Raw genomic sequence first — 13,691 nt, 5'->3', positions numbered from 1 at the left:
CATTTGAACAAGAATTTGCTATACGTCCTTAGCTACATCTGATATGAAGTAGTATAAGTCTGGCTGTATTTTAAACCCATCCAATATGAAGTAGTATAAGTCTGGCTGTATTTTAAACCTCTTTGTGCAGATTTATGAAATTAGTGTGGCTGATTTTGAGTGGAATAACCCACCTCTAAAAATTCATTCAGTATGCAATATGATTTGTCTTACCAGGTGTAAAACTTAAAATGCAGATCTCATTCCTTGAGTACAGAAACTGAAAATCAGTTATTTGATTTAATAGTGGTTTTGGGAAAAAAAAGATGGATTGTTGGCTGGTTATTTTGGGTTCCTTTGCGTTTTTGTTTATTTATTTGGTGGTTTTTTGTTTGTTTTCTTTTGTTTGCTTTGGGTTTTTTGTTTGCTTGCTTTTTAGATCTTTTTAATTGCACATTTTACAAGGACTCTGCTGTCTCAGATGGCATTTTCAGTGGCTTTCCTGTCATTCAGTCATACATACATACATGCATACAGCTGCTGTGTCTATATTTATTTAAGAAACAATACATGAATACTAGTTCAGAAAGAAATTCAGTCATACAAGCTTGACTATAGAGTATGGCTTCTCATGTGGTAAATGCCATTGGAAAAATATGGCTTTTACATCAGTAATTATTTAACATGATAGAAATAAAGTCAAATGAACTGGAAAATTACAGAGGTTTATCTTTTTACTTATGTAGGGAGTGTCTTTTATCTTACTATCTTCCTGATGGCAAAGTGTTTCACAGCTACTGAGCTCATAAAAAAAGAACTTCAGCTGAGTTTTGTTCAATTTTACTCAAACTAAATAACCCCTTACACTGTAAGTGAGAACCAATTCAAATGCTGTTGAATTTATGTTTTTGACTTAGACATCACCATCATTTTGACATATTTGGAGTGCTGTCAAATTTGAAGTTTTAGAGATATTGGAAAACACTGAAACATTGAAGGCTACTGTACAAATTGAACAGATCTGTGGAAAGCCTGGTGTTGCAGTGTTGCTAATGACCTTTTCAGCTTGATTTCTGCAGAGAATTAAATATTCTTAGGCAGACTTCTTGAGTTAAACATCTCCACTAGAAGCTTACATTTGCAAAGAGATACTCTTCATTGTGTGGAAAAATTAAGCCAGAAGAATTTATTATTGTAATAAAGTTAGCAGTTTCAGTGTCTTGAATTAAAAATCTTATAGTTGATTAGGGTCTTTGATTAAAAGAAATAGAGGCTTGTTTAAATATCATGACAATGTGAGAAGGATCACAGAACTGAAAAAAAAAATAATCTAGCAACTTGTGATTTGACTAAATCTTTGTGTATGTACTTCACCTTCAGAAAGCAAGCTAGTAATACAGAGTTACTATGAATAAATCAGAATAAGTTATAGATAGGGAAAGAGTTTTCCAATTGCTTGTTCAGAAGTTGTAGAAGAAGAAAACTATGAAAATAGCAGCAAATAAGTTTGTTATAAATGTCACCAGAGCTAATGAAGCACTACGAACACCTCGTTACATCTGGTAACAAGATAACTGTTCCTTTTGCTAATGATTTTTGTATGTAGACACAGGATACACAATAACTTAAAAAAATATGGTTTTATTAGTTAGATGCAATGTTTATATATTTTTTTCTTTCATGTTGCTTTAACCATGTGATGCTGTTTGTTGCAGCTGGATGAAGAAGCCTCGATGTGGTGTGCCTGACCAAACAAGAGGTAGCTCCAAATTTAACATTCGGCGGAAACGCTACGCGTTAACAGGACAGAAATGGCAACACAAACATATCACTTACAGGTACCAAAGATATTCCTATGTTATAAACGTCACTAGCAGTACTGGCTTTTAATTTCAAGTAAACATAACGTTCTGAAATATTTTTTTATTTATTTTTGGGGCAGTTTTATTATTAATACGTGATATAAAAACACTCATTTAGACACCTCTTGGATAAGCATGCATGTGCTGCATAAGAACCAAATTATTTTCTTGGATAAAATTCCATGCATTTAGAAACCAGTAAATTTTCTGAAGCTTTCAGCATCAATTTAACACCCAATATATCGTTAGAGTTACCTTTCAACCCTCTTGGCAACTTCTCAGGGAACATTGCTCTGAAACTAGGAGTGCTGTAATGAAACTCAGATCTCTAATTTAAGTATGTAAAACAGGATATTGAAACGAGTCAGTATTGGAAAAATGTAGGTGCCTACAGGTCTGTTCTAAATAAAAATTAATTTGATTATAATTTGGTGAGTCATTGACCCACCTATTTCTTGCTTACATGATGATGGACATAGAGGTATGAACTGGGGTCTACATCTAGAACACTCTTGTAATGTAGTTTGCACCATATTGCACACATACTGTCAAAACTGATCTTTGCAGGGAAAGTTAGATGCAACCTCTGTACTTGGTAGAGCTCTGTCTACCAAAGAAAGTGTTATGTATGAAATATTAAATCCCTAATTTGTCAGCAAACGAAGAATTTCAAAACAATGTTTGAAAATTTATACAACCTCATTGGGATTCCCATAACATCTAACGAGGGTAAATTCTGATGGATAAAATTGTTTTCAAATTAGTTAACTGTGCCATTACTAATGAATGTATGTAACTACATAAGTGTTAAATTTAAAGTTCATAAGCTCTGATGATCACATAGACTGTTCTTCAAACCTCAATGAAGAGATAATTTTATTAGTAACTCTGTGTAAATATTGTGTCCTGTATCTGAATTGGAGAATTCAGAATTCTATTATTAAAACATTATGTACTGATATTACTCCAAGCCAACTCACTCAAAATGCCTTTAAATTAGTACAGTGCATCAGCTGAAGTCCTTTATTCTTAATGTAAATGTAATGCATAATTGGTTAAAGTAAGAATACCCATCTACAGCACTTGACATTTATCTGCATTTTGAAATTTAAATGTAGGGTGTGTGTATATGTATATGACAAGGCATGAATTGTCACCTGCAAAAGTGGTTTTCTATCCCTGATTTGTACAGAGTCTGATGCTCTACTTCATTACAGGATTTTTTTCAGCAGTCTAAATCCTGCCACTTGTATATCTTCTGTGCTGTCATCAAATGCATTAATCATAATAACAAACAAGGGTGCCCAATATTAAACTATGTGGCAACTATCTAGTAATCTTTCTCACTCTGAAAAATTTATAGCAATTTCCTTTGAGCCTTTCCTCTTGCAAAATGTTCACTCTCGCATCTTGACAAGATCTCCAGTCAACCAAAGCTATGAAGGGAATAAGCCTATCATATTTTTTTTAGTGATTTAGAGAGAAAAAAGATATTTAAAGTAGAAAACCCAATATTTTTTTAGGATAAAAAATCCAATATTAATATTTCTGAATTAAATAATAACACAAATCAAGAAAGAACAACAGAAAAAGAAATAAAATCCTGCATGCTTCTCACCAGTTTTGTTCTTCCCAGCAATTCCGTGCTTAGAGGCTTAATAACAGTTGACTAAATGACATTTTAAGTTGCTTTGTTCCCTAGGCATTTAATCATATCTCTAGCATTCCTTGTCTGTTCCATTTTTCTCAGTGTTACTTCTCAGTCATTTCATAATCTGCAGGCTTCCAGCTGCGTTCTGTGTAATCCAGGCCCATTAAACCCTGTAGTCTGAAGCATGCCCACTAAGCAAACAGAGTAATTCCTCCAAATAAAGAACAATTTCTCCCTCATTTCAGTGTCTGCTCCCTCTCTTCCACTTTTCTGGAAAACAAACCCAAAATCCCACAAAAAAAACCCAAAAAAACAAACCCTCAAAACCAAGTCCCTGCTCCCTAACAGAACAGAAACACAAAATAAACAATAAAATATATGCCATCCATCACAGTCACCTTATCCACTGGCACTCACCAGCTTTTCTGAACAGCAAGAGTAATAGAAAACAGAATAGTTTATGGGCATACCTACTATGTTAAAAAGAGGCCAATATATGAAGAGAACATGGACCTGAACAGCAATTAGTGAGTTTTTCTAAAAAATGTGTTGATTTTTTTGGCAAGGGTTTTGATTGGATTAGAGTAAGGCAAACATTTCAAATTTGGTTCCTTGTTGTGTATTTCAAGAAAATATTTAATATAGTTATGTAAATGTATAAATTGTTGTTGGACTCCATGGAATTTGAAAAACCTGTGGTTCTTTGTATGCATTACTATCAAAGTGTGCAATTACAAGTGCCCTTTGAAAGAGACCAAAATCTACATTAACCACTTACTATCTGTCTTCCTATTTGGTCTTGATGTATATTTTCAGGTGCTCTATTTAATATCATGTCAGGCAAAACATCAAGACATTATTAATGGAAAAATAGAATCGAGGTCATGTATAAATGCATTTAAAACTGCCACTACTTATATTTTTACTCTGGCATGTCTATCACTTATTTTTTCCCCCAAGAATTGTTCTTGGCACCTGTTAAATCTACACTAATGTTGTTAAATTTTCCTCTTAGATCATCCTTGGAATCATGGGTAAGAGGATCAGAACAGATATTCATGTGACTTTTAATATTTTTTCTATATTTCCATATTTTTGATTTGAAAATTGAGTTTTCAATTTTCAATTCCCCAAGGTTTCAAGATAGTGCTTCAAAGAAGTCACTTTCTGTTGTAATTCAAAAAACGTTTTCTCTTTTTTGGCTACATATTGCATCTTGGACACTATTAGTACTTATGTTATGTACTAGCATTTTTAAAAGGGAGGAAAAAAGCTACTTACATCTTGTAACCCACCAGAAGATGAGAGGAGTGAATACATCTAAACTATATGAAAATTACTGTTCCATTACTGTCCAAACTACAACGATCTTAAGGGTACAGTTTTGATTCTTCTGTAGTGTTTTAGACCATATCAAGTTACACAACAATCTTTGCATATTATATAGCTTAGAGAAGAAATCTATGAAATCTAATGAATTATCATTATTATTAATTACAATTATTATTTTTAATGGGGATGTCTACAAAGGTGCTTATGAATCTCTCAACTCTTTGCTCAGGAAGTACTTTAAAGAAGGAGCAACAGTGTGAATCAATAGAGAAATCAGCTTTGTAAACATAGAACATGAATGTTTATATGTTCTTTTTAGACAGGGAACTATTGAATATAAAATTCTCCTCATCAGAATTCTGGGCATACTATTCATAATTTTAACTCTGGCAGTCAATCATTTGTCAATTGATCAGATTATGCTGCCTGCAGAACACTTTTGCAAATAAAGTCAAAGAAAGCTCTCCAAAAAAACCAAGCTCTGCTTTGAATTACTTGGAACTCATAACAATTAAAGAAAAAATTTAAAAGCCATTCTGCATTACTTTGCTATGTTGATAAACAAAAAGAATACAAATTTGATTGTTCAGCAATATGTGATATTAAATTTATAAGTGGAGGAAATTCAGCCATTGAACATCAATGGCTTCATCCCAAACCACCTAAAATTAATTTAAACCTTTTTTTGTCTTTGGTGGACATTGGGTCAATCCCAATCAAATGTCAATTTCCTTTCTCAATAAGTTGCATATAACTTGAATTAAAGATCTGGACATGTCTAACTTTCTGCAATTCAGATAAATGAACAAATGCTGGCTGGGAGCTTCAACATGCAAAGTCCTAACAATAGATTGTGTTATTTCCATGGCTTGAATGAGCCATATGATGTGGAAAGTGGAAAGAGAATTTTTCTTGGCTGTTCAAAAGCCACACTGAAAAGAAAGCAAATGGTGATTTAAGAAAAAAAACATCAAATACTGTTGATTCAAAGTAGCTATTTTGAATCAAACAAGATTTTTGAATGAAATAATAGTTTAAGTGCACTACTAGAGGAATATTTAGAAAATAATTCCTAAAGCAAGGAATTACACCCTTATTAATCATACTTCTTACAAAGTCAGTATATGCTGAATTTCTTTGATTTTAATTTGCTTGCTAGTGAAAAAAGGCCAGCTCTGGATTATGACGTACACACTGCATTATTTTTGAAATATATTGTTTTATCTCAGCATCAAGACATGAGGATATTGTCTTACAATTCATAATGAAAAGCAGAAATAAGGAGAAATAATGAAACTGTATGATTAAAAATTAAATGCTGGCAACATAACTTGAGCAAATTTGTGAATAACAGAAATGTCTGAAAGCTACTCTTCATTTCACTAGTAATATTTATATTTTAATTCAGTTATACCTGAATAATATTTTTTGAAACATGCCTGAAGCATTTACAGAATTGGCCAGTACTTTGATGTAATTTTTTTCACCACATACATATGAAACCTATAAGACCTTAAGGCAGTGTAAATACTTAACTATATGCTTTAAAGTCCTCTATCATTTTCAGTCAGTAAATTCTAATCTCTTCAGTATCACAGAGTAGGCAGTAGTGGAGCAAATGCATGCAGATTTATGCTGCAAAATGATGCCTGCAGATGCGGATAGAAATTAGATGGGGAAGAAATTTTAATTTTCTTTGAAAAGACATTTTCAAAATGACCCACCCATATTTTCTTAGTGTTCATACTTCCATATTTTGCCACAACTGTGATGATTTACAGCTGCAAATCTAGAAAAATAGTAATTTACACTACAGACAATACTTGATTTCTTCCATAAAGTTCTCCTAAACTGTTATACTGCATACTTACATTAAGGACCAATGGAACAGGGATGCTAGGACTCCTGACACTCAGCATTATCTTTTTGCAGTAAGTATAGATGCAGATTTAGATGCTAATTGATGCTGTGTTGGACATTCTTTTGTCATTATAACTCCATCTCCTACCAACTTTTGATCAGAAATACCATTCATAATGCAATTCTGGTCACTCCGAAGGCACACAGGAAAGTTTCCAGTATCTATCTACCTGATATCTGCTAATGTCATTACAGGCAATGTTTAGGAATCTAATTAAAATGGAATACTTCAGTTCCTAAGCATTGGATTTAAGCATATTTACCCATCTGTTAAAGCTCTGTGCATTGTTAAAATCCAATTTAATAAAGTTAATGAATGCCCTTTCCTTAAAGAACTATTTGCAGTGCTAGATGCCTTACCATCTCTAACCTCTGAATGGAAGGAGAGCAAATATGCAAAATATACCTAATAAAAGGAAATTAAATTACACTGTGGGGATTCTAAAATGTATGCAATGAAAAAAAGTCTGGAAAGCTGTAGCTGTGAAAGAGGATTCCTGTGTAACAACTATGTAAATTAGTTATGCTTTCCCACTGTGTAATTAAGAAAACAAAGCTCCTTACAATGTGTATTTTTAGTGTAAGTATTTTTCATGTAAAATTTGAATATTAATTAGTAGTAAACTATGACATGGGATTACTGAGAACATATTTCCTCTAAAGACATCCATCTCTAAAGTATTTTGCTGATCTTGGCTTTGTAAATTAGAATTCTCATTACTGTCACTTTTTAGATATTTTAATGAATTGTGGGAAGAATATTGCCCGTGAAACTGAAGAGGAAGGAAAATCACAGACTTTTTTCCCAACATAGCAGCAATATGTTGACTTTTAAGGTGGTCACAGAACAAGAAAATCAAAGACAATATCTTTGACTTGGGTTTAATCATCAGGAGCAGGAGCTATGTCAACCAAGAGTATATTTTATATGAGAAACGGTCTTAGGTTATGGATGCAGAGAGTGAGCAAAGTGAGACTGGAAAGAAGTTAAAGCTAAAAAACCCCACATCATGAGATTAAATAAAATATCTGTGGGATTAAGAAAATAAATATTTGTATATGTCTTTAAGTTCATCATTTTAGGTTTGACTGACAGCAGCATTGGCAATGAGAGGGTCATTTCAATGAGTTATGCTATATTTCAATTCATTTTATCTTAACTGCTGTATATCAAATACATATCTAGAACTGGCTTACTTCAGACAGATTGACTGTATCTTTTATCTTCTTATTTAAATGTTTTACTCTTATCTTCTGGGTACTTTCTTTCTTTAGAATGGGTTTTACAAATTGCATCTTTGCTCCAAGGAAACCTAGGAATAATTGAGAGAAAGGACAATGTAGAAATATTTTCCCCATTTATATTTATCTTATATATTTATTTAAAATAAAAAAAGGAAAAAAAAAAAAGAAGCATCCTTTTGTGTCATTATAATTACCTAATAATTCTAAAAGTACTTATTAATAAGGTAAGCAGTTGCAATAAGCTTTATGCATTTTGAGCTTTGTCTAACTTTTGCTGAACGGCTTTTTGTGTGTAGCTGGGGTCAGAAGCATTGTGACCTGGAAACAATACAAAAAAAAATTTAATGAGCTGTTCTAATGGCAGCTCGGGAAGAAAAAACCCAAAGAAATATGACATTTAATGGAAAATATATGCTACTTAATGTCCTATATTTAAATTTCAGATGACTGATTTTACATGGCCAGCTGAGCTATATCCTGACAGCCTTGCAAGGCTCCTGGAGCTCTTGCATCCAAAAATGTGTCGCTGAAACTATTTTAGAGAGGGAGGGGGAGGGAAAGGAAAACCCAAAACTTTTCTAAATTCAGAATGTCAGGATAGCAGTCTCCAAAATAAGACTCTTTAAGAATCTATGGAAATAGTAAATCAATTTGAAAAGTGTGTATCACTGATGGAATCTTAGCCAAAAGAAGTTATCAGATTGAAAAGCTTGTTCAGGTCAAACAGCAGTAATAACCACAAAATACTCCATAAAATGGATACATGTCTGTGGTTGTGTAAGTGTAACAGCTGTCAAAGTTTATATAAAACTTCAAAGTTAGGTTGGGTGGGGCTCTGATGCACCTGATCTGGTTGAAGATGTCTCTGTTCACTCTAGGGAGGTGGGACTAGATGTTCTTTAAAGGTTCTTTTCAACCCCAACTATTCTGTGATTCTGTGATGACTCAGTTTATTGATTTTTTAAAAATTACATCTAAGTAAATGTTTCATTTTATAGATCATCTTCTGCTTACTAAAATACTCTCCCTCAGGATGAAATAGTGAGTATGGTCTTCAGCCTCTTTCTAAGGTTGCACTGCTGATCAGTTAAGGTCAGCACTGGATTTTTCTCTCTGTTGAACATTTTTTTCTGTGAAATCACCACTAGATGTGGAGATTAGGAAAGCAATAGGAAATATTATTTTCTTATTGTGATGGTCTTTGTCTTGGTATTCTGTCACCTTGCAATAAGAGTGTTTGAGTTGGCATGAGCTCCACTTATTTTGTCTGAGCTTCATTATCTGGACATGTTGAGTGTAAGACATCCAGTTCATCTTTTTTTGTTATCAGTGAGAGTTTTCAGTATTTCAGGTGACTACTAGCTTTAAGATTTATAGAAAAATGTAATAGATAAGTCACATAAGTCTTTATAGTCATATAACACTTTATTTGCTATTGCAGTGATATAGCTAAACTAAAGACTTTTAAGAGAGGAGTCCTAGAGCCTCTGGTAGTTGATACAGCGTTTACATGCCTTGATCTTATGACTGTACTTCTCCATTGGAGATTATATGATCAACACTAAAAAGAAATGTACAGAAACTTCAATTTCATAAGTCTATACTGGTGACTTATTCTAAGCAAAGTTCCCAGCCAGTCAATATCAACATTTGTGTTACACATAGTACCGAAATGTCCCCTTTTATGATTGAACATTGCTTGTGTCAAACCCATTAAATTGGGCAATTGATTTCTGGAAAGAAATAATAGAATAACTACTGATTTATTTAATTTGGTTTAGTGGCTATTTTTTCAGTATAATCTTGCCTTTCCAGAAGGTTGTTTGAGAAGCAAAAAAAAAAAAAAAAAAAAAAAATTATCTTCTTTCAATAGAGAATGTTTGCTTTGAGGAAGCTTTCTTCCTGATAGTGAATCTTGAGATGTAGGATGCTATATCAAATGTAATTCAATAGCTGACTCCCCTGGAAAAGGTTTCCCATCATTAGTAATCATCCCTTCTTACTGTGTGTAAAATTCATTTTTTCATTTGCAATGAATGACTAAAACTTAATTCTGTGCTACGGGAAAAAAAAAAAAAAAAAGCAAGAAAATATAAGATGATAAGTTTTAAAACATGAGTCATTTTAGACCAAGCAATTAGTCAATCTATGACCAGTACAAAATTCTAGTTTGTTTTTATCTATTTCCTCGTGCCACATATGACAGCATAAGATGCTCCTTTTACTCTGCTTCCATACCCACAAAGCGTGACTTTGACCCATTACCAATATTCCTAAATATGAAACTATATCAAGAAGAAACTGCATCTTTCAGGTGGACTTTTCCTACATCGAAATATTTGTTTTGCTGAACATATTCTATTTGCTATGAAAGTCAGTTGAGTTATTTGGTATATTCATTATATGTGGCAAATAAGAGAAGCTCTTCAGTGAGATGTGCTTGGGACCATGTTCTTTAGAGAGCCCACTGCAGGACTGAGAGAAAATTCATCAGCTTTGTAAACAATATGCTTAGCTTAGCAACAGGTTAACTGTGATCAGGTTTTTAGTTGTGGCAGTGTAATTGTGCTTTTGTCACTTAGTGCCACTGTGGTTGTAAAATCCTGTACGTTCTCAAGGGCCATGGGAAGAGTAGTTGATGAACTCATTAACTAAAATATCTCTCAATGGAGGGAGCTTTCAGAGAAGGGATTTCAGAATTTTAAAGAGTTCAAACTAAACGAAAAAACTAATCAAAAGAGACACCAAAAGGTAATGATTTTGAAGTGCTGAAATTTCTTTTAAATGTCTTTTTTAGGAGTAAAAATGTTTTTAAAGCTCATATATGTGAGAAAGTCAGAACAGAAACCAATTTTACAAGCCAGATGAATAAGAGAATAGGCATAAGTATCTGGTTAAATCATCTCTGGAACTAAAGAACAAGGGAAGCAGTGGATTCTTTACAGTGTACTATCTCCTAATCTCTCTTCATAGCTCTGTGGAACAAAAATACTAGCTATAAAGAAATAATGCTTAGGTTATACTAGCATTATTGGACTCAGTACAAGAATATTTTTGAGTGGAAGTCAAAATAGGTCACTTTATGGTTTTGAAAAAAACCTGTGAACAAAATGTAGGTTGAAGTCAAACCTATAAAATTAGATTTTTTCCATATGTATAAAATTACAAAGCCATATAATCAAACATACTTAATGCACCAAAAAAATCAGTCTTTCCAGGTTTATTCATAAATATTTTGTTCTTCATTAACATTCTATATTGTGTAAGCATATAAATCTTACACATGCTCTAGAACTATGTACATTATGAGGTTTGTGTTGGACATTCGGTCAAGCACATATCAATAGAACAAGGAGCCTCTGATTGCAACAGTTTCAACACACACACGGAGCTAAATTTTTTGCTGGCCACATGAATTGAGTGAAAATTAGGGAAGAAATTGGATAGGTCTGAAACTGATAATTTTCATTCTTTTCTCAAATTCAATAATAAAAATAAATAAAGAAGGGTAGGTTTTTTAAAAGATGTTTCCACTATAATTTACTATTAACTGTGACTGTGAACTCAGCTGTAACATATTTTTTCACCTTTCTCATGTGTGTGCCTTTTGAAGAAACGGAGGGAGAAATTTCTCTTTAAATATTGTTATCTGAAATAGCAGATAGTTGTCTTCTATGAAATGTTTTCTTTGAGGAATTATAAAGTTTTATGCAAGATTTATGGAAGTAATTATATCATAAAAAGATAATTTATGCTGTATTGAAAGAAAAAGGCTTTGTTTCTGATAAGGAGTTATTTATCCGGTTACAAGTGCAACAAAAACTGTTTTTAAGTCTTTGTGAATACTGGTTGGTTGTCACAGTATGGAATTTTACTATTGTTAATGGACTTACTAAGAAGTTAAAATTTCATTTAACTGGAAAGATTTTTCTTTTGATCAGCAATGACATGCCATTCTTCATGTTCTTCATAGCTGTGATGCATTCTAATTGTTGTCCAGGAGGTAAACAGTCAGTGGTTGATTAATCTGGTTATCCCACTGTTACAAGTCACATTTGAAATTATTTTTAATCTTCTAAAAATAAGATTTTCGTACTGCTGAGAGTAACCTAGCTAATATATAATGAGTTCTAGCATAAAGGTCTACATAGATTGACACAATAATTTTGCACCAGCTTGTTTAAAAATACTCGGCTTGAAGAGCATAATGCCAGACTAGTGTGTTTTAATATAGTGCTTTTAATAATTAAGGGAAAATGGATGTAAACTGTCTCACTTACCACCATCAAATTTAATCTATTTAACCTTTCTCTGTTTCTTTCAGCATAAAGAACGTCACTCCAAAAGTAGGTGATGCTGAAACTCGTAAAGCCATTCGCCGTGCCTTTGATGTGTGGCAGAATGTAACTCCCTTAACATTTGAAGAAGTTCCTTACATTGAATTAGAAAATGGCAAGAGGGATGTGGATATTACAATCATTTTTGCATCAGGTTTTCACGGAGACAGTTCTCCCTTTGATGGAGAGGGAGGATTTTTGGCTCATGCATATTTTCCTGGGCCAGGAATTGGGGGAGACACTCATTTTGACTCGGATGAGCCATGGACTTTGGGAAATCCAAATCATGATGGTAAGAACAGATTTCAGTTTAAGCAAAACAAACAAATGGTGTGAATTTTCAGCTAACAAAATTGTTTCCATGCTTCCCTGTCCCTAGTGTCACATAATTTTGTTTCCTAAGTCCACATTGCTTTAGAACCATCTTCAGTTGATCAGTTCGTTAGCATCTGAGGCAGAAAAGTTTTTATTTAAATGCAAGTTACAGCATGAAAATGTTTCTCTTGAAAAGCATCGAATTCATGTTAGAAGTCTTTGTGTTCATTCAAATATTCTACTGTTAAATATTTACATAAACTAATTTTGAAAAAATTTTGCCATATAGATCATATTTAGGCTTGGGGAAAATGTGGTATGTTCTTTAGCAGAGATATAAGGGAAGTTAAGAACGACTGAGACTACTCATCAAGACAGTGGATACCAGTGTACAGGAAACCTTGTCTTCTCCAGTTGTTCTTTAGGGCGAAGCAGTGGCAGCATTTAAAGTCACATTTTAAAGATGCCATTCCAGGAGCAGAACTAGTGTTTCCCAATAACTTAAAAGTATGTTTCGGAGTCATCATCTCCAACAATAATTCTGATTTACTAAGTTTGGCATTCTCCATGGTTGAGTAAGTGACTGCATAGTGACCCCAAATCGAGATTAACGATGCCCTTTCAAGTTACTCTTCAAAGAAGCACAATCTGTCCCCTGTTAACTCCAAGTTCATGTGACTATGTTACTGCCATTATCTAGGAAAGCTAATTTAAAGCTCACCTTTGAATCTCTGCAGAACAGTGACAAATAAGGGGTTTTGTGGGTTTTGTGCATTTGATGCTTTTATGCTTTGACAGGTATTTGTTACAACTATCCGCAGTTGTCCTAGTAGATCTCTCTAAGCCAATTTTATAGAGTTTGAGAGAGTCTCTTCAGAAAACCATGATATACAAAGGAGGATACACAAAAAGAACACAAAGAGTGTTTTGGGGAAAAAAAAAAAAAAAAAGAAGTGGAGAGCTGTTTCAGTGTCACACTGAGTATGTGACCAGTGAGCAGCTTTATTGAATTCCTTTCCCTTTCTCACCTGAGCAAGTAAAACTCAGAGC

General features: G+C 33.3%; 1 protein-coding gene across 1 annotated transcript in view; it reads left to right on the top strand.

The window, feature by feature from the left end:
* The window catches only part of MMP16 (matrix metallopeptidase 16), a 166,267-nt gene that overhangs the window by 89,924 nt on the left and 62,652 nt on the right, over positions 1–13,691 (top strand). Inside the window, exons 3-4 of the mRNA XM_030445245.1 lie at positions 1,695–1,817; positions 12,314–12,618. Of these exons, the coding sequence (XP_030301105.1) occupies positions 1,695–1,817; positions 12,314–12,618 (428 nt within the window). The remainder of the gene's footprint in view (positions 1–1,694; positions 1,818–12,313; positions 12,619–13,691) is intronic.

The sequence above is a fragment of the Calypte anna genome, chromosome 2 (genome assembly GCF_003957555.1).
Source record: "Calypte anna isolate BGI_N300 chromosome 2, bCalAnn1_v1.p, whole genome shotgun sequence".
NCBI lineage: Eukaryota > Metazoa > Chordata > Aves > Apodiformes > Trochilidae > Calypte > Calypte anna.
This window is presented reverse-complemented; position numbering and strand designations above follow the sequence as displayed.